Source organism: Heptranchias perlo, chromosome 21 (assembly GCF_035084215.1).
Source record: "Heptranchias perlo isolate sHepPer1 chromosome 21, sHepPer1.hap1, whole genome shotgun sequence".
Classification (NCBI taxonomy): Eukaryota; Metazoa; Chordata; class Chondrichthyes; order Hexanchiformes; family Hexanchidae; genus Heptranchias; species Heptranchias perlo.
Window position 1 is genome coordinate 18,020,765 of NC_090345.1, and position 27,719 is coordinate 18,048,483.

General features: G+C 39.7%; 1 protein-coding gene across 2 annotated transcripts in view; it reads right to left on the reverse strand.

The window, feature by feature from the left end:
• Nucleotides 1–861: 861 nt before the first annotated feature.
• fhip2a (FHF complex subunit HOOK interacting protein 2) overlaps nt 862–27,719 on the reverse strand; it is a 53,311-nt gene continuing 26,453 nt past the window's right edge. The window contains exons 7-18 of one of the 2 annotated variants that reach the window (XM_068002158.1): nt 26,142–26,477; nt 24,396–24,592; nt 20,458–20,572; nt 18,063–18,139; nt 17,486–17,675; nt 16,244–16,413; nt 12,754–12,897; nt 11,846–11,936; nt 7,749–7,892; nt 6,434–6,574; nt 6,113–6,216; nt 862–3,356 (exon numbers count right to left, since the gene is read on the reverse strand). In XM_068002158.1, coding sequence (XP_067858259.1) covers nt 3,251–3,356; nt 6,113–6,216; nt 6,434–6,574; nt 7,749–7,892; nt 11,846–11,936; nt 12,754–12,897; nt 16,244–16,413; nt 17,486–17,675; nt 18,063–18,139; nt 20,458–20,572; nt 24,396–24,592; nt 26,142–26,477 — 1,815 coding nt within the window. In that variant the 3' untranslated portion in view covers nt 862–3,250. The remainder of the gene's footprint in view (nt 3,357–6,112; nt 6,217–6,433; nt 6,575–7,748; nt 7,893–11,845; nt 11,937–12,753; nt 12,898–16,243; nt 16,414–17,485; nt 17,676–18,062; nt 18,140–20,457; nt 20,573–24,395; nt 24,593–26,141; nt 26,478–27,719) is intronic. The other variant, XM_068002159.1, reaches the window with a different exon arrangement.

The following is a 27,719-nucleotide window of genomic DNA, read 5'->3' on the forward strand; positions in this document are numbered from 1 at the left end:
CTCTATCTCTTTAGTCATCCGGGGGCTCTGGCTTTGATTGTCCTACCTTTCCCCCTTGTGGGAATGTACCTTGACTGTACCCGAACCATTTCCTCTTTAAAAGCTGCCGTTTGTTCGATTACAGTTTTGTCTGCCAATCTTTGATTCCAATTTACCCGGGCCAGATCCGTTCTCAACCCACTGAAATTGGCCTTCCTCCAATTAAGTATTTTAATTCTAGATTGCTCCTTGTCCTTTTCTATAACTAATCTAAACCTTATGATACCACGATCACTGTTCCCTAAATGTTCCCCCACTAACATTTGCTCCACTTGACCCACCTCATTTCCCAGAACCAGATCCAACAATGCCTCCTTCCTCGTTGGGCGGAAACATACTGATCAAGAAAGTTCTTCTGAACACACTTCAGAAATTCCTCCCCCTCTTTGCCCTTTACATTATTATGTGCTAAAATTCTGCACTGACAGTAATTTCTAGAAATGTTGGAAATAAAATGAGCACTTTTTAAAAAAACTAACGCCAAAGTGTTATTGATGTATTCATTGCCATCGCAACTTAAAAAATGTCAATTATACAGCCTACTCCTGATAACTTGAAGATGTTTTTCTGCTAAAAATTCAGAATGTAAATAATATTGCCATATAGGAAATCAGTGCAAAAAAAATTCAAATGATCATATCAAGAGTAGACTGCTTATGGTTTCTATACACTATACACCACAATTTACAGTTGAGAGTTCTGCATGTTCATGTTTTTTGAACAAAAACTCCTGAAATTTCTGGGGCAGGAGGAAAAGAGGTGCAAAATCTGCAGGAGGTGGTACAAAATTGGGAAATTCAACATCAAATTTAATTAGAAAGGAGACAAAAGAAAATCGTACATCCTAACTCTATACGCAGCTAAAAGTGGAGAACAAGACAAACTCTTAAGGCTCACAAAAGATTTTTGAAAGATCATACAAGCTCACAAGTTAGTATTAATTTGGATTGAAAAATTAGCTGAACAAATGATTAATATACCTGGGTATTTATGTGCAAAAAAACCCAGTAAAATATAAAAATGAAGATCCTTAGTCACAGGACTTCACTGTCATTGCTAAAGACAATTGCAATGTATACATAAAATCCACTTCATTACATAGCAAAGATTTAACAAAAATGAAGGGTAACTGTTAAAGATTAAGTCTAACGGCAGTTTCTTAAACAGGCAGCGATATTACTATAAAAGGAATGAAGCAGCAAGATACCAATAATAGCTTGGTATAGCGCAACTCCAGGGTCAATGTCATTAATTTAATGGCTTTTGCTCCAAGTTAGTTCTACATACAGGTTAATTCTGGTCATCTTCATAAAAGTTACATGAAACTTTTTATCCTATGAAGCCAGCAATGACCTTGTTGTCTAGACTGGAAGAGACATTGTACTTTTAAAAACAGAAATATGATTAACTGGAGGTTACTAAAAATGCAGCAAGAGAAAACACAAATCTTGTTAACCCAGTCCTGGAAACTGCAAGAACCACAGTGACATGTGCCTTAAACATCACCTTTCCTATTGTGCCCACACGCAGTCAGTTCCAACAATAAATTTACACTTGAGGCTAACAAGTATTAGATCACCTGCAGTCAGTCCAAAAGGTATAGCATGTCAAAGTATGAGGCTGTTAAAAAGAGAATTCCTTCAATAGGAAAATTCTGAATGTATTTTTAATGTAAATTAGGCAGATTATTAACCCATTTACCATATACAATGGTGACAGTAGAAGCAAGCACAGTTCAATATATAAGACTTTCTTATATACGACAAAAGTGTTGCATTTAAGCTGCATACAAGGTAATACAGCTTTTATATTGCACGCAAAAAAAGTGTTGCACTCCTATGAACAGAAAAAGGAAGACTCCGACATTAAGTGTGATGAACTCTTTCAAAATATTTGGTTTGTAATACTTAATATACCAAATACATTTCAAATAAGAATTATTTATAGAAACATAAACCAACACTTCAAGCACCTACTACAAACTAGTACTCCATGTTCAGTAAAGCTCCAATGCTGCCAACTATAAAAAGAGCTCTAGCTGTTTAGTGTTAACATTCTATAATTAAAATGAAAATAGAAAGGTTGCACCACTAGTAATATTTTAGCAAAACTGTAAATACAGAACATAAATGTTTGGTAATGTGTAATTTGTAACATTACAAATGCTTCATAACCAAAGATGTCATTAAATCATTGCAGAACCATCTGGGTCATTTTAGGTATCCACTGTGAATTGTATTGAACATTTTCATTTTTTAGAAGTAGAAGTAAGGTTATACCACTTTATAAACATCTGCTGGTTATAGTTCTGTATTTTCTAGTTTAATACAAAAATATGTTAGCAATGGCTGTATTATATGGTTTATTAACACTGGGTGGTGGTAGCAATATTACAATGAAGATTTAGTAGTATTACAGCTTTGCTGAACACTAAGTATTAGCTAATAGTGAACACTTAAAATGGAGCATTAACCATAAATCAAACATCACTTTCTTTGAATGTGCAAGTATACAATACTTAAGCTTAGACTTGCATCCAAATATGGAGGCGATTCCCTGGTATGAGTATGAAGGCTCGGAACAGACACTAAAGCCATAGCTCATGTGGCTGTGGTTTCTGGACACTGTGGTGGTGTTGAGGGGAGGAGAACAGAGTGACAAATATTAACATGACCTAACACTTAATGCTGCCCTTTTCAAAGGCACAGAAACATACAATAACATCAGATCGGCACCCCAGCTTTCTTTACTTAAATAATTCTCTGATTTGATAAAATACTGATAAACATTACGAATATTGACCTTTGCCCAACCTATTCTCAAGTGTTGAGAACAATTTTTAATAAGAGAAAGGATCATGATTTTAAAAGGGATCAGAAGTAGGAAAACAACTGGTTCCCACTGTAAAATATAACAGATGCAACATTTTGAGACTGTTGCAGTATTTGAACATCAACATCTTTCCAATATTAATGTCAATTAAAGTATTAGTCTCCTTCATGAAGTTTTTTCTTATCTTTGCAGGCAACTGCATTGTTGCTCCATTTTTGCACGTATTTCCCTTTTTTTCTATCCATATCCAAGACACTGATGGGCAGCACGCCACAGTTAGCAGTCACAGCAGGCCATGTTGTTCCAAACGTTTCCATGGAAGCTGACTAGTAAAACTGAAGTGGTGATGGGATGCTTCTGTATGGAATTCAGCCAACAGTTATGGCGTAGTAGAAGCATGGAATTTAACAAAAGCTATCGCTGCTAATTCCTTACAGAACTCTTCCAACACAATTACACCTTCCAGCAAGGTCATATGGTCAATGCTGTATGGGGGGGGAAAAGGAAAGGTGAAAGAAATTAGCTTTGATTTCTTCAGAAAATATTACTTATTCTGCTGATATCATTAGCATCTATCATCCAGCTCTATTTACAAAATTAACATTCTCAACATTTGAAAAATGAAATATACATTTTACTATTATCAAATAAGAGTGAATAAAGTTGAATGGAATACATTCCCCCAAGAAAACATTTTATCCTAATACTCACTGTCAGTAAAAGCAAACAACCAACTACAACAGATGATAAATGGCAAAAAATCAGATCTTATTTGTAAATCACAACCAAGTAAACTGGAACAAAGTTGAGGGGGTTAAGTGGTTTAAGTAAGTTGCAAAGGAAGGTACTCAATTTCTATACATTTCTTCTAAATTTATAAAAAAACCAAAAAATCTAATTGCTAAGATAATCACCCTTCAAGTGGCAAAAAGGCAGAAATTAATGATTCAGGAACTCAGTCAATGACATGGGTTGAATCTACTTGATTGTGATTTCTCACTCAAGGACCAAACAGTGACATCTAGCAAATGACTCTCACATAATTAACCTAAAACTTTTGTAATTAGAAACACCAAATAACATACCCCTGTTATACTGTAATGCAGTAACTGGAGCACTTCTGTGAGGATAGAAAGCAGACTTGGTTGTACTGCTTTCTCACATTGTTTTGAGTATAGGAAGCCAGACCTCTACGTGTATGTACTCAAACACATTGTATCAAGCAACTCTCATTAATCTCACTGTACTGTGTGCTTTACCTACTGTGGAATAAGGCAGGTTATGATTCAAATCAAGCTTTGCTTCCCCCAGTGTTAACTCGGTCTGCATTCGGAGAGATTAAAGGCGTGCACGTGTAAGACAAGGAAATTTGGTCCTGGTCATAAGTGAGCTTCATTGTTATACTCCTGGATCATAGTACCACACAAGTAGATACACATGCAGTGGGAGTCAACTTCCATAAAAAGTCGGCACTCAGACCGTCTAAGGAAAAACAAGTGACACCACTGTACCTAAGATGATATCTGCAGCAGAGCCAAATTTTGAACATTCTGGAATACCACCTGTACTGCACACTAAGCCAGACAGGTAGGAGAAGATTCAGCAGTTCAACATCTTGTAAAGGAGAAAGGGTTTCAAGTTTGTGGAGTAGGCAGGAGAGAGTAGAGCAAAAATTAGGCTAAAGATTAGAGCAAAAATGAGGCTTATAAAAGATGTGATAAATGAGAATAATACAGCAGAAAGCTATGAAAAATTTTAAAAGAAGACTACGATTGAATATGGCAGTCAACATAAAGGGAAACAACAAAGACTTTTTTATAAGCATATCAGAAGTAAAAGGATAGTCAAAAAAGGATAGGACCCACTTAAAGATGAGGTGCATCTTCTGGGTGCGACTGAAGTAATGGCCTCAGCTTTTACAGGATATGGTGAAAATGAGACTGTAGGTGTGTCCAGAGAAGATCTGGAAGATCCATTAGCAGAGAGAAATATTCAAAAAGGAAACTATTTTAAACAATTCACCAGACCCAGATGGTGTACAGAATCCTGAGGCTGATGGAGAGATAGCAAAGGCACTAACATAATTTTTCAAAACTGTTTGGAAACACAAATTGGGGTGTAAATGGATGGTTTTCAGATTGGCAGGATGTGCACAGTGGTATGCCCTGGACATCTGTGATGGGAATGCTTTTATTTTCCACTTATATAAATGATTTGGACATAGGCACAAGAGGAATGATATTGAAGTTTGCAGATACCACCAAATTAGGAGGCATAGCAAACTAGGAGGAAGGATGCAGGCAATTGTAGGAAAACACAAAATATTTATTTATTCAACTGACTGCACTTCAAAAAGCAATTAATTGGATGTGAAATGCGATGAGATAAAAATGGGGCTTTTTCACTGGAGCATAGAAGGTTGGAGATCTAATGGAGGTTGTCAAAATCATAAAAGGTCTTCAAAGGGTAAAGATTGAGAGATTGTTTCTACTGGATGATGAATTGGCAACAAGGAAGCATAAAATTGGGTATTATCATTGAATAATGAAGGTGATCACTTCAATTTTTTTCCACACAGATTATTAGACCATGGAATGCTTTATTACAAATGTCTATGGACTAGCATGTCATTTATAAGGGAATGGATAAGTATTGACAAAAGAATGTAAAAGGATACTGGGAAAGAGCAGGGGATTGGGATTAGAAATGACACCCGCAGTTGAATAACTAGTACTGGCATGATGGGCTGAATGGCCTCCTTCTATGCATTCACTATTAGAAGTGGAAATCTCAATTCAAGTTTTTATTTAAACTACCTTAAATAGAAGAGAGAAGATCACTTTGAAATACCCAAATTATTTAGTGTGCATGATATACACGTCCACCTGTTTTTGTGACGATCGAATATCTGAACTCAATATCCAAAAATGAGCACAAATCATTTTAATTTGTATAGTATTCAAACTATAAGGCACAGCAGTTAATGCAATACTTGTTTAAAGGGGACATCTGCATAGGCATCAGTAATATTTTTATATATTTTACAGCATTCACTTTCAGCTATGTGCTTTTTGAGGTTGGAATGACGTGAGGAGGGTGGCAGAGATGAGGAAAAAAATTCCATTTAGGGGGTTCTGTTGCAACATCTTGGATTTAGCCATCTACCAGATTCACACTTATAGTGATATGCATAATACCAATATTATGAAAGGGGTCAGAAAAGTGATTGGTCTGAACTTACATTGGTCCGTCTGGCTCAAAACCCAGCAGACGTTTTCGGACCAGCAAAAGCTTTGGTGTGAAGTCTGGGATACGTTGTATTCTCAACATTAGGTCTCCAACTACCTAGAAATTCATTAGTGAGAATTTAGTGCAATATCATTAGTTCTAGTGTTTCTACAGTAATTTAAAAGTCATTTTACATTAACACTAAGTGCAAATAACCGTTAAAAATTAAACGAATTCCCTAAATGCATTGAATAAAGCAATGTGTGTTTAATAAACATGCATAATTTTCACATCTAACAATATAGAAGACCTAAGAGTGTTGTTATGCACTTACCCTTACAATAACGGAAAACAAAGACCTGCAGTTGGGAGCCAGGTTAATGTAAGGATCCAGTAAATATTCGTGTATGTGGGGATGGGGAAATAACGATAACTTTGATAACACAGATGTCACTTGCAAATTCACATCATATGGCTGGAAAGGGAGAAAAATTCCAAATAATTAGCATTTGTCTGTAAAAATGAGAGGAAAATCATTTCAAATAGTCTGCACATTCTCAGATATAAGGAGGCAATAGAAAGAACATGCATTGATTATGGCTTCCTTAATAACTGAAAAACTAGCCACAAAGATAAATCACATAATCTATTAACGTTATCCTGCCACTGCTACCCCAAATACCTGCTTGAAAGTTTTACTGTTCATACATTGAAAAAATGAGAAAAGAATGGTATTATTGTACCATAATGACCCAAGTAACTTAAGGTTATATCACATCACCAAAAAAACAATATTTTAACTGGCTCATCTCATTGTAGTTTCCAATGGTTTTTAACCACATCACAGAACTACCTAGAAGTATGGTATAATTAGCAATACTTCAGTAACCTCAATGCAGTAACCTCAATTCAGTTTCTGAAATGAAAAAGTTGCGCTGATACAATGATTGGGTTTTAAGGATCATTATCAACAGTAAAGCAAGAGTGCTTTGCATTTTGTCTAAATTGCAACAGACTTGAAAGTCCAGCACTGAAGTCCTCATCTTGATGAGAACTGACAGACACAGAAGGAAACATATTAAAATCCTCCCAAGATTTCACTTGCCTTGTCAACTCTCTAAAACACCAACACTGTGTCAAACAGGGTCGGCCAAGAAGCTGTTGTATCCTCAAGCTCAAAAGGAACTGTCACAGTTCTAGTATTCATCACAGTTAATAGGCACTACAGCTTTTATTCTTCCCTTTATTCCCTCTTTTATTTAACATTCAGCAGTGGCTTCAATTTAAAAACACAAATCATGTAGCAATAGACTCTATCTTTTGATCACATTTATCCCAACGACGTTTTGTCGTGCAGTAATAAACACTCCATACTGCAACTTTGACTTTTATTTAGTACATAAAGGAGAGAAGTCATTTACTGCTTTGCTTATCTGGATGGGTGTAGTCAATTATATCAGAATAAGACTCCAGCTATGTAAAACCACTACAGTGTTGGCCCGTCATCTTAGTTTCAAATACAATAGATCAAATACATTTTTAAATCATTGGAGTATGTAAATGGGATACATTTCCAAAATGACCCAAATATAATCTTGCCTTTTTCTTTGTATTGAACTATGAAAATCATTTCAATCACTTCACAGTACCTGATCAAGGATCCTGCCCATTCGATCAAACAGAACTTTTAGAAAATGTCCCTCAAAAAAAGGAGTTTCCAGATTGCATTTCTCCAAAGGTTTAGGTGTTGCTAGCCAGTCCCACCTCATGCAGTTACCACAACAATCCCGGAACTGTCAATAAAATTAGCATTAATCAACTCAAGCAAATAAAACAACTTAACAAATAGATTCTTCTCCCTTTCAGTAGGTGGCAGAGATTATACTATGGCTGCATCTTACACATAATATTAGACCGTTTTGAAATTAAAGGTACCCGATGAATTAAAATTCAACTGAATTTTTGAATGCGATTTAGCCATTGCAAACACTGTAAAGAATAAAGTGACCACAAACTATCCAAAACCAATCGCATTCATATGATGAACATTTTTATAGTAATTGCTCATATTTATTGGCTGTGGCATAAACATTTCTTAGGAATAAATTAATTAGAGTATAAGAACATAAGAAATAGGAGCAGGAGTAGGACATCTGGCCCCTCAAGCCTGCTCAGTCATTCAACGAGATCATGGCTGATCTTCTACCTCAACGCCATTTTCCTGCACTATCCCCATATCCCTTGATGCCTTTAATATGTAGAAATCTATCGATCTCTGTTTTGAATGTACTCAATGACTGAGGTTTCCACAGCCATCTGGGGTAGAGAATTCCAAAGATTCACCACCCTCTGAGTGAAGAATTTTCTCTTCATCTCAGTCCTAAATGGCTTACCCTTTATTCTGAGACTGTGACCCCTGGATCTAGATTCCCCAGCCAGGGGAAATATCCTCCTTGCATCTACCCTGTCGTGCCCTGTAAGAATTTTGTATGTTTCAATGAATTAATTTCCTTCTCATTATAGAACATAGGGAATTAGTGATTGTCGGGTTAAAAACAAAAAGATTTGTACAAAGGCTCAGAGATTGTCTTTTTAAAAAAAAACAGTTGGGAATAAATTATCTTCCATAGATTATGGGCAAGAGTACCTTCAAACCTTTCCTCAAAATCTCCCGTTACTTATATGCACCTCCTCCTTCCCCCGCTACGGTTTGACCCTATACTCTGTGAAGCACCGTGGGACGTTTTTTGCTATATTAAGATTGTTGTAAAAGTGTAAGCTATTGTTGTCATCACACTACATCCATGGGACTGAATCCACCTTTCATTAGTTACAGGAAAGGATAGATCTAGGTTTTAAGTAGGCTTTGATGCTGTAGAAAGATGGAGCAAAGCAGAAGGGTTCCAGAATGTGAGGGTAAAGCCTATGCCACTCCTGATTGTTTAATTCCCCCCTGGGGAGGGGGGAATTAAACAACCCACCAGATTTGGAAGAGGGTGTAATCTGGAGAAGGGTCCACGCAGAGGGTGGACCGATTTGTAAACTAGAACAAGGATTTTGAAATCAATGTGCTGAGGTATGGAGCTACTGAAGTTTAGTGGGGATGAGTGATGTGAGTGGGGCTTAGTAAGGGATGGGATGATGTAGGAGGAGAGTATTGGGTAAGTTGAACCTGAAGGTGAAGAGTTTCATCAGTGACAAGAACAAAGCGGAGGCAGAGACAGGTAATATTTTAAAGATTGACGTAGGCAGTCTTGGTGATGGACTGCACGTGTGGTTGGAAGCTCAGCTGATGGTCATACAGGATACCAAGTTTGTGCTCTACAAGGTTCAGCCTGTGCAAGTAGCCAGGAAGGAGGATGGAATCTGGGAATGCATTTCTAGTGCAGAGATCTTTCAGAGAGCCAGCACAGACACAACGGACCAAATAGCCTCCTTCTGTGCTGCAAAATTCCGATTGAAAATTCTATGGTGGAAACCAAACAGAACAGCCTTGGTCGTGGCAAAGTTAAGCTGCAAAAAGTTCTTATTCATCCACAACTAGATATCAGACAGGTGACAACATAGCAAAAGGCACTGAATCAAAGGCAGAGACAAAGGTGGATGCCATCAGCGTACATATGGGGCCCGATTTTAGCAGGGATGCGGGTTCTCGGCGGATGAAATTAGTGGGTTTCCCCCGCGATCGTAGCAGGCAACCCACTAATTGGATTCACTTACCTGCTCCTCCGGGTCCCCCGCTGCTGATCTGCGCGTCAGGCGGGCTGCGCATGCGCAGTAAGATCTGTCAGCTGGAGGCGCTCTAGTTAAAGGGGCAGTCCTCCACTGACAGATGCTGCAACCAATAGCAAAGATGACTGCATGGAGCAGCCCAGGGGGAAGGCTGCTCCCAGTTTAATGATGCCTCACCCCAGGTATCAATACATGGGGTGAGGAGGAGGGGGAGGACAGAGATCTTCCACCCGGCGGGCGGGAGAAAGCGGGCCGCCTCCGCCACCAGGAAGGCCTGGCTCGACGTGGCAGAGGGGGTCACCTGCGCCACCAACATATCGCCCACCTGCACACAGTGCAGGAGGCGGGCCAATGACCTCAGTAGGTCAGCCAAAGTGAGTACACGTAGTCTTTCCCCTACACTCTGTCTGCCACATCACTGCCCCCACCCCACATCTCCTTCGGCACTGCCAACACTACTCTGTCACATCACCCCTCATACCCACTCAAACCCCATCCTCATCTTACCTGCACCTACTCACCTCGCCAGTACTCACCCCGCCACTACCACGCAACCCAATCCTCATACAATCTCATGGCTCTATCCCATACTCACCCTCTTGTGCATCTCTCTCACGGCCAGCCTCACTCAACCTGCCATCACCTGTGCTGCAGCCACAGGGCATGCATCACATATGTGCAGTAGGCAGTGTAAGGCAAACATGTCGTGAGCATGAAGGGGATGCACAAGGGTGTTTGAGGGTTTGTCATGGTTGTTACTTATATTGAATTTCAGAACAACTCACATCACACATTATATTGGCACCACTACTGCCATGTCTTCGCGAATCCTGTCCGGTTTGTGCAATAATGCCCGCTCCTGAGTATGACTATGAGGACCCACCACTGATGCCACCCATTGTGTCACTGCAGAGTGGGTGTAGGTGTATTTGCAGGGCTCTTCTGCGCAGATGACTGAGAGACATCGGCGATGTCCCCGGTTGCACCCTGGAAGGCTGTGGAGAAGTTCGGGAGGGCAGTGGTGACTTTGACAGCGACAGGTAGGAAGATGGTGCACGGGCCAGCCAGGAGCAGCTCGGCATGAAAGAGGCTGCAGATGTCCACGGCTACATGTCGAGTGACTCTGAGCCTCCGTGTGCACTGCTGCTCAGAGAGGTCCAGGAGGCTGAGCCTCGGTCTGTGGAACCTGTGGCGAGGGTAGTGCCCTCTGCGACGCATCTCTCTCTGCGGTAGACCTCCCTCCTGCTGTACAGGTGGATGTGTCACAGCACTCTGTTATGGAGCTCCACGTGTCAGAGGTGGACGGCGTGGATGGCGAGGCTGGTGATACTGTTCGCCCTCCGAGGAGGTCATGACTGCAGCTACGGCGGCCCCCATCCGCAAGATGTACATCTGAGGGGGTCCGCAAGGTAGGTACATGTTTCCGGACCCCGGGGTAAGTGTGCAGGTTGGTGACTTTGACCGTCAGGAGGAGGGTGGTGGAGGCCAAAGTTTGTCCCAAGTGACAGAGTGGCCTCCTGCAATGGGTGAGGGTCTCCCCCCACCACCTGTCAAATGGACCTTTGCAGCTGCCACAGGCTGACAGCCGCAACACGTCCATTCGAGCTGGGAGTGTTTCACCCAGTGTGGGAAACAGTCCCATGTTGATCAAAAATCACACACAGTCCCTTAATCAGGTCAGTTAATGACCTGAAATACCAAACTAAATATTGTCAAGTGGCATCCCGCTGGCTTTAATTGCCTGTGGGATTCCCACCAGCGGGGGCTGCGCGCGCACGCGGCGCGTCAGCGGGGAACTCGGAAGTGGGCGGGATCGAGGCGCGATCCGGTCCGGCTCCTGGATTTTGTGATTTTCGGGGCCCCCCCGCCGAGAACGCACCTGATAGTGGGTGCTAAAATCGAGCCCATGGAAGCTGACCTCATCAACAAACTATGAGGAAGGAGCATTCGACATAGGTGCAGCTTTTTCTTAAGATTTTAATCTGTTACATGGCAATATTCTTACTTGCCGTACCTGCCTATGTGCATCTCTGAGGTAGGTATCATATCCTGTGCCTTCTACATGGTAAGACGATTTTGCTTCATCAGGAACAAGACATAGGAAACTAAAATATCAGAGGGATTTAGAACAAAAAAGTTAATTACTTTAAATTATGCAATCAAACCAAACAATATGCACCTTTAAGCATGTGAAATATAATTCATAGAAAAGTCTTCCATCTTAATATGACTGTGATATGTCTCTAACAAATTTTTAAAAAAATTGTATTTATATATTTGGCAAGATTGTACTTTTTTGGATAATTTATCAGATTTCTTGAAACTTAAAATTTCGAGGCACCACCTAATCTCTCAGGTGGACATAAAAAATCCCACGGCACCATCTGAAGAGGAGAATGGAAGTTCTCTCGTGTCCTGGCCAATATTATTTGCTCAAAATTACTAAAACTAATTATCTGGTCATTTATCTCATGGCTGTTTGTGGCACCTTGCTGTGCGCAAATTGGCTGCTACCTTTCCCTAACATTACAATAGTGACTACTTTAACAAAAAGTACTTTATTGGCTGTACAGCACTTTGGGAAATCCTGAGGTCATGAAAGGCACTATGTAAATGCTTTCTTTCTTTGTACCTCTTAAGATCATCGAATATCAAGGAATTAGTGTTGAACTCCAATTTAAATTCAGGGCACAATCACAATGTAATCATTTCAATGTTCCTTCCAGTGGGAATTTAATATTGTTAATGGAACAGGTACAAACACATTTTCTGTGCATATCTGCAATGCTGAAATTCATTAAATACACATCAACAGTTACCCTAAATTAACTATGCAACTAAATTATATTAAAAAAGATCACAACTCAAACTGCCAGCATGTAAGTTTTACATTTAGTGCGAAGAAGTTACAATAAAACATACCTATTTACAATTTTATGAACTTCTGTTTTCCCATCAGATTTCGTGTGGTCTGGGGTTGGAGGTGGGGAAACAGTCAGCCAATCGGAGCCCAGCAGTCTGTTACCAGGTGACAAATCTGTAAAAAGTGGATCTTCCTCTAAATCTCTGAAGCGAGGAACACAGATTAGTAGGAAAGATGAATAGAAAATGCATAGTTTCTGCCACACAGCACTTTCCATTACAAAAGAAACAATACTCAGCACTGCTATCAGGATTTTCGCAAACCACAATGATGGGTGTGTGAAATTTGCATGCTTTGTTCACTTCCTAAATTACAACAGTATTTACACTTCAAAAGCACTTCATTCGCTGTAAAGTACTTGGGATGTCCTGAGGTTGTGAAAGGCACTATTATAAATGCATGTCTACTTTTTCTTTTTAAACTGAATACTATAGATTATATCCTTTCAAATGAGGGTTGTCTCATGAGAGCATTTTCAGGTGCCCAACATTGTTGCTTACAGGCCTGTCACTGTTGGTGACAGCGGTGGGAGCAATTTGAAGTAATTAATTAAAAGAATCATACAAGATGAGTATTGTGCAATACTGAAGCATATTGGCGTAAGCGCATTTTCTTTCTATCCTGCGTTGGCGCCAATATACTAATTAAGAGTGGTAACAATATGGATCCTTGAGAGAGACTGGATGATATATTTGGTTAGTACACTGTTCATTTACTACTGAGGGGATGAAAGTCTGCCTCTGTCTGGTGCCTGTATGAGCCTGATGTAAAATGACTTTGGGCAGTCTCAACCCAGTTCCGAGTCAGAAGAGGCCAAAAATAGAAAACTATTTCTGCTTTGCCACAAAAGTTTACTTTGAGAAGCCACTGGATGGAAAAATGACACCAGTGCGGGAGTGGGGTGGGGGGGTGCTTTTGCAAGTTGAGCTTGATTGCTGGAGCAGAATATATGGAGCTTTACTTTGCATCCAGCTGTGCTGCAACTGCTCTGAGAATGCTCATTATTGGTGGATGCTCAAAATGGATCTCGTTCATCTTGATAATGGACTAAAAACCCCAGTAAATTCTGAAAATTAAAGCAGCTCGTTTGAAATAAATCCCATTGTCTGATCTCAACCAGGTCAGCAGTGGGGATACTACAACTGGCCTGTATCCCCAGGTGGAGGATGCCAGCCTGAATTCTCCTCTTGAATGCTATCTAGTAACCTGTGCTGGAAAGTGCTCGTGTTAGATGTTGGTTGAGGACAGGACTGGGGTTTTCTGTGATGTTAAGAACATAAGAAATAGGAGCAAGAGTAGGCCATCCGGCCCCTTGAGCCTGCTCCACCATTCAACAAAATCATGGCTGATCTTCTACCTCAACGCCATTTTCTTGCACTATTTTTTTTATTCGTTCATGGGATGTGGGCATCGCTGGCCATCCCTAATTTCCCTTGAGAAGGTGGTGGTGAGCCGTCTTCTTGAACCGCTGCAGTTCGTGTGGTGAAGGTTCTCCCACAGTGCTGCTAAGTAGGGAGTTCCAGGATTTTGACCCAACGACGATGAAGGAACGGCAATATATTTCCAAGTTGGGATGGTGTGTGACTTGGAGGGGAACGTGCAGGTGGTGTTGTTCCCATGTGCCTGCTGCCCTTGTCCTTCTAGGTGGTAGAGGTCGCGGGTTTGGGAGGTTCTGTTGAAGAAGCCTTGGTGAGTTGCTGCAGTGCACCTGTAGATGGTACACACTGCAGCCACAGTGCGTCGGTGGTGAAGGGAGTGAATGTTTAGGGTGGTGGATGGGGTGCCAATCAAGCGGGCTGCTTTGTCCTGGATGATGTTGAGCTTCTTGAGTGTTGTTGGAGCTGCACTCATCCAGGCAAGTGGAGTGTATTCCATCACTCTCCTGACTTGTGCCTTGTAGATGGTGGAAAGACTTTGGGGAGTCATATCCCTTGATGCCTTTAATGTCTAGAATTCTATTAATCTCTGTTTTGAATGTACTCAATGACTGAGCCTCCACAGCCCTCTGGGGTAGAGAATTCCAAAGATTCACCATCCTCAGTGAAGAAATTTCTCCTCATCTCAGTCCCAAATGGCCTACCCCTTATTCTGAGACTGTGACCCCTGGTTCTAGACTCCCCAGCCAGGGGAAACATCCTCCCTGCATCTACCCTGTCGAGCTCTGTAAGAATTTTATACTGTCGATGGATTATTCATTCACGTTGTATGTGAATGAATAGTCCATTGACACTCACAGTTAAAGTCCCCAGATGAAGTACAGTTACTCGGATGAAATTCTGGAGAACTGCGAGTGCCCATGGAACCATACCCCAGTATGAGCTACCTGCTTCAGGTAAGAAATCAGGAAGAAAATTGGGAGGGGCAAAAGGAGAGAAAGAAAGTTGGACAAATAAAACTTTGAAGTTTTGAAGCTAAACTATGTGATACTATTTAAATTGCACCTCAAGTAAACTGCAGAGTTTTGCAATTTGTCTTATTTTTAAAGCCAATTAGAAAAACCTGAATATTGGCTAATTTTTACAGAAATCCACATTGTGATGGTAATGGCAGGCACTTCGTACAGCTAACCCTTCCAGTGCTGTAGATGAGTTAACTTGTCAGAATGCAGGTGACCTCTAGGGACTATTGAGGAGTTTATTCCTCCACTGAGGCCCTATCCGTTTTGATATATATAAACACGCAGAACGATTAATCTGATTAATATGTATGATGGGACTTTGTCTAGCAATTTATGTTTTTATTTCAGATATGCAGTTTTCTCTTTTTGTCTTCAATGCCTCAGCTTTTGACTTGCTGAAAAACAGATTAAGTGGTCATTTATTATATTGTTATGGGACCTTGCTGTACACAAATTGCCTGCTGTGCTTCACTACATTACAACAGTGACTGCATGTAAATAGTAATTAATTGGCTGTGAAGTGCAGTGGGACATCCTGAGATCATGAAAGGCACTATATAAATTTAAGATCTATTTCTTTAAAGATTCCTCTATTCTACACGAACAACATGCCTCATTCCCAATATCTGAAGAGTACCCCCTACTGCACCAGTGAGATATTATTTTCCATTTCTTGTGGCCTGAGTGCAATTGCCAATTAGTTCCAAAACAGGGGTTTTGTGCTTTAGGCCTGTTTCTATGAAGAACTGCACTGAGGCTGCCCACACTCATTTTACAAAGGTCTCAAGAACCTATTTTCAAACTGTTATTACTTGGCTGTCGGAGCATATTTTTACACTTATGATTTTTGGTATTGCAGAAATTGACAAGTAAAAATTATGGAGCTATTAAGAACCATACACATTAAACACACAATTGTTAGAATAATGCTTTCACTTTTTTTGAAATAATGGCATTTAAAATAAATTGCTATCCTTTCCTTTTGAGCCACATCAGCAACCATCAATGTATTTAGTAAAAATGTTAACATTAAAGTAATAATGAATGAACAAATTGGTGAAAAAGAATAAAACTAAGAAATAACAACTCACACTGCTCCTGCTATCTGTCCATTTTCAACTATATCCTTGTCTTCTTGGCAAGGTGGTTTATTCTCAATGTAGTTCCGTTCCTCCAAATTCCTTAGGACCATGCTGTAAATAATGTGCTCATTTGGCTTTTGCAATAGATGCTCAAACATTCTCAGTGTCATTATACTGATCTGTAAAATGTAGCACGCGGTACATCTTAAATCATCCCATTATTTGCAATTTTACTAACAGTAAATGATTTTACCAAAAAGCTGCAGAATTATAAATATATGATAAATCTTTATAATTCAATTAAAGTAGTTTAATGCCATCAAACTCTAGACAGAAGAGCAAAACCAAAAACCTTAAATCTGGACAGACATTTATAAGCTGTCCCTTAGTGGTGTTCCCATAGGTGTGACCTCTCCACCCCTCATCTACCTCAGTCTACAATGTGTTTAAAGGGTGGAATCCAGCTCAGTACCTCGGGCAGCAGTGTGTTGTTCAGTAAAACCAGCAAATCAGCTAATTGCCACTTCTCTCAGTAACATTAACAATTCTAACCTCAGTTAAAAAATGGATTTAAAGGAAGTAACAATATGTTTGCACCCAGCAAGATTACAATGTTTACAAAGCAAACTAACCCCACCTAGTGGCAGGAATCAATTATTTACCACCACAAATTCAAATTTTTAGTTCACGACAAGATACATGAATTACTGCTATGTGAACAGTGCTCAGATTACACAACTGGATCATTCTATTCAAACAGAAGCTTCAATGCATTTCCATAGAATATTTGCAGTAATTCCTTACGCACCAGTACTTCTCAATGCATTAAGATATACCATTTCCTTTATTTGACACTGTTGCACTAGAACCATGAAGGCATTCCACCACTTTTAAACAGATATTATTTGTTAGTAGAGTACCATTCTTTCCACTGATGAGAGCTGTCATTTTAAGCATGGGTGGGGTGAGGGAATTGCAGCCATGCATTTTCACCCATCATTTTTCCAATTTGTGTGTGGTACAGGCACAGACACTATTGTGTCCATCAGTCTATTCGAGTTGGGTGTAAGAGGTGGAACAAGGTGAATGATATTGGATTCTATCTCCTCGCCCAAATGGTCAAAGCTTTATTCTCAGGAAAAAAATTTCCACTGGAATAGTGAAGGCATATGGAAAATACATCTAAAAAGGAAATATAGTTCTTTATTCAACAAATGCAATACAGCAGATTTTGCACTCATCAATATTCACCTCATCTGACAGATGGTCACAGTGTTCTATAAGCCGGTACCGCAACTGATGCTTATTGTCTCCAGGTGTTTCGGGCTGTCTCTGCTCTCCTAAGAGGAAGAAAACTAACTCTTGTAGCATTGCATTCGACATGATCTGACGGATGATGCGATTTAGCAGCGATACTGAGGTCAGAATACCAATTTCTGATCTGCACAAAAACAAAATGAGAGAGAAATTTTAAACACTTAATTATTGTAACTTTAAAGGCCAAAATGAATTGTGGGATAAATGGGAACTGTGGTACAGGTCAGCAACATTACATCACACAGCCGTTCACAGCCCCCTTCACAGAACCTCCCACGTCTCATTTATCCAACCTCCCCATCTCATCTGTCATGAGTGGAAAGATCCAGAACTCCACCTCCCCAACTCCCAGCCCCTCGCAATTGTCACAATATTCCCATTAATAAACTGTAGTGTCAATTGGTTTAAAGATTACAGAGAAGCAATAAAAACTCTTATGTACCGTTTTACAAGACAGATGAACAGAGGAGCAAAACCAGTGCTATGAAGGAAAAAAATTAAGCTAACTTACGTCTGAAGCAATTGCACTTCCATAACTGGGACAAGGAATCTCTCTCGAATAGCTCTTGCCAGGGCAACTGCAGTGAGCTGTAAAACAAAAAGCAGCATAAATAATTAGACAGCTGATGGTTATTTATTCCTTACATCATAATATATTCTAATTAAATGGCAAAATCCATGAAACTCTTAACTTCTGAATGTTAAGAACATAAGAAAAGCAAGGAAATCTGGCTCAATTAAGCTAATTCTCTCATATCAAAACTCTGTCACTGAACCATCTGACTGCATCTTGGACTGCTCTGCATTTATTTCAGCACTCTGCTTCACAGTTTACTCCAAACATTTATCACTCTCCAAGTAGAGATGTCATTCCGAATATATATCTGTTTTCACTAAATTAACATCCTCTGGTCCTACTTTCTTAGCTTACTTTGAAGTAATATCTTGGTTTACCTTATGATCATTATTTAGTAACGTAGTGCTTAACCATCTTTTATTCCTTGGTTGAAGTTGAGTTTCGTTAACCTTTCTGCAAAGCTCATCTCCTTTACATTCGAGGTCTGTTTTCTTACTTTTCTCTATACCCTCTCATGTAAACATTTTTGCTGCATAGCAACCAGAATTGAACATATTGCTCCACCAATGCATTGTCAAGGTGTAACATAACTCCTGAAGACCTGAACTCCACAGTTCTATGTATCCCAGCATTCTATTAGGTTTTTTAATTACTTTGTCACATTGTCTAAACATCGAAAATAATGAGTCAATAATATCTCCCAGGTCCCTTTCCAAGTCTTCCGATAACAATTTAATTCTATTGTGATTGGCAAAAGAACCAAAGGCGACGTGGGTAAAAACTTCTTTACGCAGCGAGTAGTTATGCTCAGGAATGCGCTGCCTGAAAGGGTGGTGGATGTAGATTCAACCGTGGCTTTCAAAAAGGAATTGGATAAATATTTGAAGAGAAAAAATTTGCAGGGCTACGGGGAAAAAGTGGGGGAATGGGACTAACTGGTTGCTCTTAAAAAGAGCCAGCACAGGCTCGATGGACTGAATGGCCTCCTTCTGTGCTCTAATGATTCTATTCACTGTATATTCATGATGAACAGTATATTTCACATTTATCAACATAAAACTTTATGTGTCATTTTGCTGTACAGTCTAAATTCCTCTTCCAACTTCTTGCTGCATTCTTGCTTTCTACTGCTCTTCCTATTTTACCATCATACAATTTGTTTTGATAGCTGGGTCATTAATCTAGATTAGGTCTAAGCCTAGACCCGAGTCCTCAATATCTGCACCCCCCCATCAAATATTAAATTACAGAAAACAGTTTTGTATTCAATCCCAAGTTTCACCCTAGCTTTTAGGCTAATTAGAAGTATTTTGTGAGGAACACTGTCAAAAGCTTTCTGACTATACCATAGGGAGTTCCACTATCTACTTTATCAATCACACACACACGCTTAAAAAAAACAATTTGTCATTCAGAACCCAAATTCATGCAGGCTCCTTTGTATTAAGTTGTTATATAGTCTTTTGTTTTAACTATTTTAGAATAGTTTCCATTATTTGACTTGTTACTTGTAGATCTCCTGTGGCACTGCTCCTGTTAAGTCAGATGATGCACTGTTTTAGAAGGGCAGGAGCATTATATCATGTAATCCAATGTATTATTCTGCTGCTAAAAAGGTAGCTGTATGCATCCAAGTGTGACCATTTAAGGTCACAACATGCTCTGGGAGCAGTGGGAGGGGTGCACTGGAACTGGTGTTCTGTGCTAAATATCTATTGTTATACACTGCTCTTTTGCCCTTTTCTACCTCTTAATACCCTTTAATGAATTGTATACTCCCTTCAGAGGTTATTAATTTATTTTGCTCAAGTTCTGGCATGGCTACATTAAATCTAGTTATTTAACACCAGATTTTTAATAAGGTTACCATTGATGTCGCTTAAGACCTTGGATATGAAAATGCTCACATACCATAAATATGTTATCAGAATTCCTTAATTGTGTTATAGCCATATGGTTATTATCATATGTATAATAATTAAAAGAACTTAAGGATGAAGAACGGCCATTCAGCCCATCAAAACTCATTTCCTACTAGTCTATAACTCCCATTATAACACCCAGCTGGATTTGGTAGATTCCTTATATTTTTGTTTCTATTACCTCACCTGGCAGGTTATTCAAAACAGTTGTCTCCAGAGTAAAGATTAGTAAAAGATGCATATTATATGATATTTACTATAAAAAGAAACCCTGTTGAAATTATTTCATTATACCCATGAAAATGTGTTTTAGAGAAGCTTCATTCATCGAATGCAATGTGCAAGAAATTACAGCACAAAGCATCAACTTTTCAAGGATGGATTCATTTTTGTTTTGTTGTTCAGACCTTGTGGGCTTCCTTAATCAGTTGATCACAGTAATCCAGCCAAGATAGGAAAGAGATAAGGGCTCGCTTTCCTGGAAAAGCGGCGGCATCTTCCTTATGGCTATAAGAATCTAAACTGTAATAGAGAAAGTAAAAACAAGAATTAATTTGTATGAATTACCTGTTGTAGTGTGAAAATATTTAATACAGTTTAACTTTTAAAGGATAGCACCTTTCCACACTATATTCAGTGAACACCACATTAGATTCCAGTTAAATGGATACGAAAAAGGGGTTTACTACACATTTACCAAACAAGTATCAACATCAAATTATTTAACATAACAATTTCCGACGTTAACAGTGACTACATTTCAAAATTACTTTGTTGCCTGTGAAGCGCTTTGGGATGTCCTGAGGTCGTGAAAAGCTCTATATAAATGCAAGTTGTTTTTATTTCTGATAATTCAGCAGTGAAAATGTACAGTTTGATTTCCTGAATCACAATCTATCATATTTTTAAACCATTAACACTGGACAATTCACTAAAAAGTCATTTTTTGTATAACTTTTTTGAACAAAAGATAGTATGGCAGGATCATGAAGTACTGAACCATGCTCAAAATTTGCATTCACTGAAAGCACCCTGCATAAAGGCTCTCTGTGCCCCCAAAGACTCCCTTAGCACGTGACACCTGGCATTTTCAAAGCTTCCTCACCCACATGCATACACAATCCAACTCATTCTGGATTGTATTTCCCAAGATATTCAGGAAAGGGAATCTCTCATCCCTACCCGGTCTGGCCTACATGTGACTCCAGTCCCACACCAAGTCACCCCCTCAAGGCAACTGGGGTTAAGCAATAAATATGCCTAGCCAGTGTCACCTACAGTGCAAGGACAAAAATGTTAAAAACAGCGTGTCATTCTCTGTGTTTTTGTCGTTCACACCTTCACCCAATGCCCCCACATGCAGCAAAAGAAAGAGAAATGAAGCTGTGTATTTGAGGGGCTCAAGAAGGGTGAATCACAAAAGAAGGTAGCAGTTGAATATGGTGTCAGAGAGGCAACTGTATCAGACTGAAAAAACAACCATGCTAAAATAAAGGAATGGTGCAGTAAAGTTGCCTCAAAAAAGGTGATTGTCACGAGGAAGCTGTGTATGCCTGATTAGAATACAATGCTGGACAGTGCATTCTGTCTGTCATTAATGCAGGAGCAGAAAAGCAGCACCAACATTAGCGATTCAACCTACAGAAGAAAGGACAAGAGTTCAATAAGGCATTGAACTATAGTTCAGAATTCACAGCCAACTCCAGATAGATGAAAGAAGTGTCATGGTGTAGAAACAATCAAGGTACAAACGCAGCAAAATAGCACCTTACAATCCTAGCCTGCAGCAGCAGATATATAAGCCACGAATCCAGAGATCAGAAAATCTGTCAAGCTCCCAGCTCAAAAGAATTTTAACTTCAAATTCTCTCTCATTCACTACAAGGCTCAGTCTGATGCTTGGATAAATGGCAAATTGTTCATAGAATGGTTTCATTCTCAGTTCATACTACTGGTTGAAGCAGAAACTGCCAAGGGCATCTGATCATGGACAACATTCTAGCGAAGAGTCAGTCTTTAGACAAAGAGGAAGGGGGAAATAATAACACCTTTATGGTTAATGCACAGAAAAAATACTGTTCCCTACCACTTTCTCAGTAGAGTGTTTCAGTAAATGTTAAAACGACACACGCTATTCCAGCACCTTTTGTTTCTGGAACTGGCTTGTTCCCTAAACTTTCACCTCCTAGTATTATTCCCTGAATGTCACTTATAGCACAGAGTCAATAACAAGGTTTGTGGTAAATTGGAGGGGGAGTGGGGGCGGCGAATCAGAGGCTTGGAGCAGATGGGAAGGGAAAATCAACTGACACTATTATTTATAATTAAATCCAAGGGTTCAAATGCTATCTCCCATTATTATGCCATCCAGGGTATAATTACCATAATGTCTACTGCAGCAGTAAATCACTGGAATAAAAACGAAAAACTGAAACTAAACAATCATATGCATTCATTAATTTCAGTAAGTTTTAAATACAATTGAGTGTGTAAAATTTGATCACCTGCCTTAACATCAAGCCCCATTTAAATTTTACAATGTCATCATTCCTGGACTAAACATCACCCGTCTCCTCCTGCCTCAGCTCATCTGCTACAGAAACCCCTCATTCATGCCACTGTTACCTCTAGACTTGACTATTCCAATGCTCTCCTTGGCGACCTCCCATCTTCCACCCTCCACAAACTTGATCTCATCCAAAACTCTGCTGCCCGTATCCTAACTCACACCAAGTCCTGTTCACTCATCGCCCCTATGCTGGCTGATCTACACTGGTTCCTGGTCTGGGAACGCCTCGATTTTAAAATTCTCATCCTTCTTTTCAAATCGCTCCATGGCCTCGCCCCTCCCTATCTCTGTAACTTTCTCCAGCCCGACAACCCTCCGAGATCTGAGTGCTCCACCAATTCTTGCCCCCTTGTGCATCCTCGATTTTAATTGCTCCACTATTGGCGGCCTTCAGCTGCCTAGGCCCTAAACTCTGGAATTCCCTCCCTAAACCTCTCCACCTCTCTCTCCTTCTTTAAGACGCTCCTTAAAACCTATCTCTGTGACCACCTGTCCTACTATCTCCTTATGTGGCTTGGTGTCAAATTTTGTTTGTTAATCACTCTTGTGAAGCACCTTGGGATGTTTTACTACGTTAAAGGCGGAAATAAATGCAAGTAGTTGATGTTGACATCTTATGCTGCATTTATACTGTAACTACCAGTCAAAGGTCAGCAGCTGCAGTACTGTATCCAGTTGGGCAGTGCACCATTTACATTGCCAGGCTGAAGCTGCAGTTCATCGGTCTCAGAGAGAACACTATACATGCTGGTTACATATGTGTGTAGAGCTTCTCTTCTTGATGCTAAAATTCAAGTGTTTAGAAGGCGCAGGCGGCAGCATCCACATGTTCTAAACATTTAAATTAACCCAAGTGATAGAAGAGACTTCCTAAGCACCTTTTAAAACATGAGTTATACTCCATGCAGTGTCAAACTCAATTGGTGGGTGGCTGTCTCCTGCACTGCTTCTCTCCAGTCAGGTCAGGTCCTAACTCCAGATCTATTCTGCAACTTTAACATCACTGCAAAGTAGAAACTGCTTTGCAATGACACTAATATCGCACTTTGAACCGCACCCGTACACCTTTGTCTACGCTGTTTTTCAATTGATCGCCAGGAGATATGGGACAGCAGTCCACAATGACACATCATTCTCGTATTCCTCATTTGCCCCACTGGGTGGACACAGCATCTGCTGGGCAGCAATACCTTGTACTGTAGCCAGAATTAGAATTGCTGATTTGTGACTGTGAACCAGCATGCTACGAATACTTTTCAAAATGTGCTGGATCACATTTACAGTTTTACTTCAATTGTACATTTTACCTGAAGGTAAGGAAATTTAAAATACTATATTATTTACAGAAAAATCATGTCAAGATTAATTAATGGGAAGTAATGCTTCTCTCCCACCTCCCCCGCAAAGATTTTTAACATTTATCATGGTTTTGAGTACTGGAGGACATCACAACTCTACATTGTAATCACTTTGCCATATGCCACTATTTAACACAACATCAAGTACAACAGAGTGATTAATAAACAGAGAACTCAGCTCATTTTTTGCCTTGCCTGCAGTTTCCCTACTATTGTAGCAGAGACTTCAATGTTTCAAGAAACATAGGCCCAGTGTTCCATTTAGTAAACAAAGAAAGCTGCTTTCAAGGATAATTATCATTGTGAACTGGCCATCTATATCTGTACAGTATTATTTGCACTGACCAGTACAAGTTTTTTGTAAACATACCACTTAGAAAAAAATATTGGAGTTACAATTACTGTATGTTCTACTTACCCCCAATTGACTGACTCCAAAGATTCAATATCCATAGGGTCTATTGACTGTGGCAGCGCTCTATAAAGCGTGCAGAGTCTTTCTGTAAGCAATTGGCACAGAGAAGTGTTCTCAGTCAGGCACTTTGCAGCTGCTGGCTCTGGCAAACTAACTAGCAGCATTAGACCCTCAGATGCTTTAACAACAATTCGACCATCCTGAAATGCAAACAGGAAAAAAGCTGGTTGATGCTTTCTGTTCCTGCAGAGAATACACCTTCATATCATTATGAGGTGACTGGTTCAGCTAATTTTCCTGAACCGGCCATTAACCATCAAATGTATTTTCATTACAATTGCTGTTGTACGCTTTAAAGAATACAGCAAATTTTTCACTAGATTCAAGGCTATTAAGTAAGTAGATTTCTTCCAGCATTAACTATGCAAGTAGACTTCAGCAGCTTTCCCATAATAGTCTTGTGTGTGCTAATTACCTACCTGTTCTTAAAAATTTTAAGGAAGCAAATATGAACACTAAAATCTTACTACTGCTATTTTTCCCAAACTGTCTGGTACTCTATAGTAAATTAATTTTTCATTTGTTTTCATTACAATACCAAAACAGGTGCAGTAGTATACTGTATTTAGATATTTCCCACACCTTACTCCTAAAGTACCACCACAAAAATCAAGTCAATAAAATTACACAAGGGTCGATATTAGGACCACTGCTCTTTTTGATATATATTAATGACCTGGACTTGGGTATACACGGTATAATTTCAAAGTTTGCAGAAGACATGGAATTCAGAAATGTAGTAAACAATGTGGAGGATAGTAACAGACTTCAGGAGGACACAGGCAGACTGGTGAAATGGGCAGACACACGACAGATGAAATTTAACGCAGAGAAGTGTGAAGTGATACATTTTGGTAGGAAGAATGAGGATAGGCAATATAAACTAAATGGTACAATTTTAAAGGGAGGGCAGAAACAGAGACACCTGGGGGTGCATGTACACAAATCTTTGATGGTGGCAGGACAAGTTGAGAAGGCTGTTATAAAAGCATATGGGATCCTGGGCTTTATTAATTGGGGCATAGAGTACAAAAGCAAGGAAGTTATGTTAAACATTTATAAAACACTGGTTAGGCCTCAGCTGGAGTATTGTGTTAAATTCTAGGCATCACACTTTAGGAAGGATGTCACGACCTTAGAGAGGGTACATAAAAGATTTACTAGAATGGTACCAGGGATAAGGGACTTCAGTTTTGTGGAGAGACTAGAGAAGCTGGGGTTGTCCTCTTTAGAACAGAGAAAGTTAAGGAGATTTGATAGAGGTGTCCAAAATCATGAATGGTTTTGACAGACTAAATCAGAAGAAACTGTTTCCAGTGGCAGAAAGGTCGTTAACCGGAGGAAACAGATTTAAGGTGATTGGCAAAAGAACCAGAAGCAACATGAGGAAACATTTTTCTACGGAGTGATCTGGACTGTTATGATCTGGACTGCACTGCCTGAAAGAGTGGTGGAAGTAGATTCAATAGTAACTTTCAAACTGGAATTGGATAAATATTTGAAGAGAAAAAAATTACAAGGCTATAGGGATAGAGCAGGGGAGTGGGACTAATTGAGATAGCTCTTTCAAAGAACCAGCACAGGCAAGATGGTTCAAATGGCCTCCTTCTGTGCTGTACCATACTATGATACAATGAACTACAGCAGCAAATGAAAATGTTCTACATGCATGTTTAAAAGTACACCTACCGGGCTTTTACTGAGATTTAGTAATGAATTCACCAGATTGTAATCTTGGTTTTGAGAATGATCGGAGGGCCTTGCAGCGACTGTCTGTGGGGTAAAGGCCATCTTATTAAATGATGCAGATAGATCAGTACTGTGCTGAGATGACTCGCTACTGCTGTCCAACGGGCCCACTACAGCTCCACAGGTAGCATTGTAAATTCCTGTACGAGTGTTGTCTTCAGGAGGTTGGGCCTGTTCGGTCTCTGATGATATGGCTGTAGACTTGGCTGTTTTGCTTGAAACATCTGCTACTGTTTGCCGTGGGCTGGCAACTCCAGCATCTCTTGGAGATTTGTTCTAGAAAAGGAAAACATTTGGTTTATAATAGTGTAAAGTTAAGAAAAAACCTGAGCAGCCCAGCAGAAGAGTAATTAAGGCACTCTGGTTTATTAATTTGAATTCAGTACAAACAAAACGTTGGTCTGTTCTGGCAAGCTGCTAAGAAGGGTGAAAATTTGTGGAACTACGGATAAATCTACTCTCAGTATGAAAACATACTTCACATCAACTATCCACAGGCCACATTGAAGGGAGCAGATGTGGAAGGCTTTAGTGATAAGCTAGTCTATTTTTATCTATTGGACTGATGTGAATAGAAAAAGCAAAGATGTAGAGTGACAAGACCGTTTTTCTTGGTGAATGATCAAATTTTAGATGTTTTACAACAAGCCTGGCTTTGAACAGGGGATCTTCATTAAGCATCTTTATTTCAAAACCCCACTGAGAACATTAAAAACATCAGTTGTAAATCAGGTTGTGTTACATTTGAATTAAAAAAATGAATTTTTATGACGAAGTTGAACAAGATTCATTTGGAACAGGTTTCAAGCCGCAAGCAAACAGCAGTGTGAAGCTGCAGTCTGCTCATCCCATGCATTTTGGAAATGAATCAGCGGAGTACCTGGTGTTTTAACTTAAAAATTATTTTAAACAAATATAGGGAATTAGTTCATGCAACGGGTTAGACTAGAGGTGCTAAGCTTTTGTCCCATTGGGCTGCATTGGTGCATACTATGGAATCTTAGGGGCCATATACAAAGTTTAAATGCATGTCAACATCAACTTTCACGTATCTCAAACAAGTAATACTAACAAATCTTGGTGCTCTGATTTAGGAATTACCTACCAATAAGGCACTAGAAACAGACATTTCCAAACATCCAGGCCCAGAATATTCAAACAGGTAAATCAACAAATAAGTAGTAAGCACAACTAGGACTGAGTTGCCTGGGGTTCAAGGTGCCAGATTGACACAGCTCAGTTGGACACTGGCCGTTCATTTCTGGAATCTGGGTCAAATTCAGACCAGACTGATGCAATGAAAGTCCCCGCTGTTTACTAGCCATAAGGGATCGATGTGAAATGAGTTTGGACAGTCTCCATCCTGTTCCTATAACTCCTACAGGGTATGGGCCCAGAAGACAAAGCTGACTGTGATTTGGCATCTAATTGACACTAAATTGGTAACCTCACTTAGAGAAGCTATAGCATGGCTGGCATTGGAAGCAGAAAAATGTTATGCTGTTGCTTTTCAGAGCA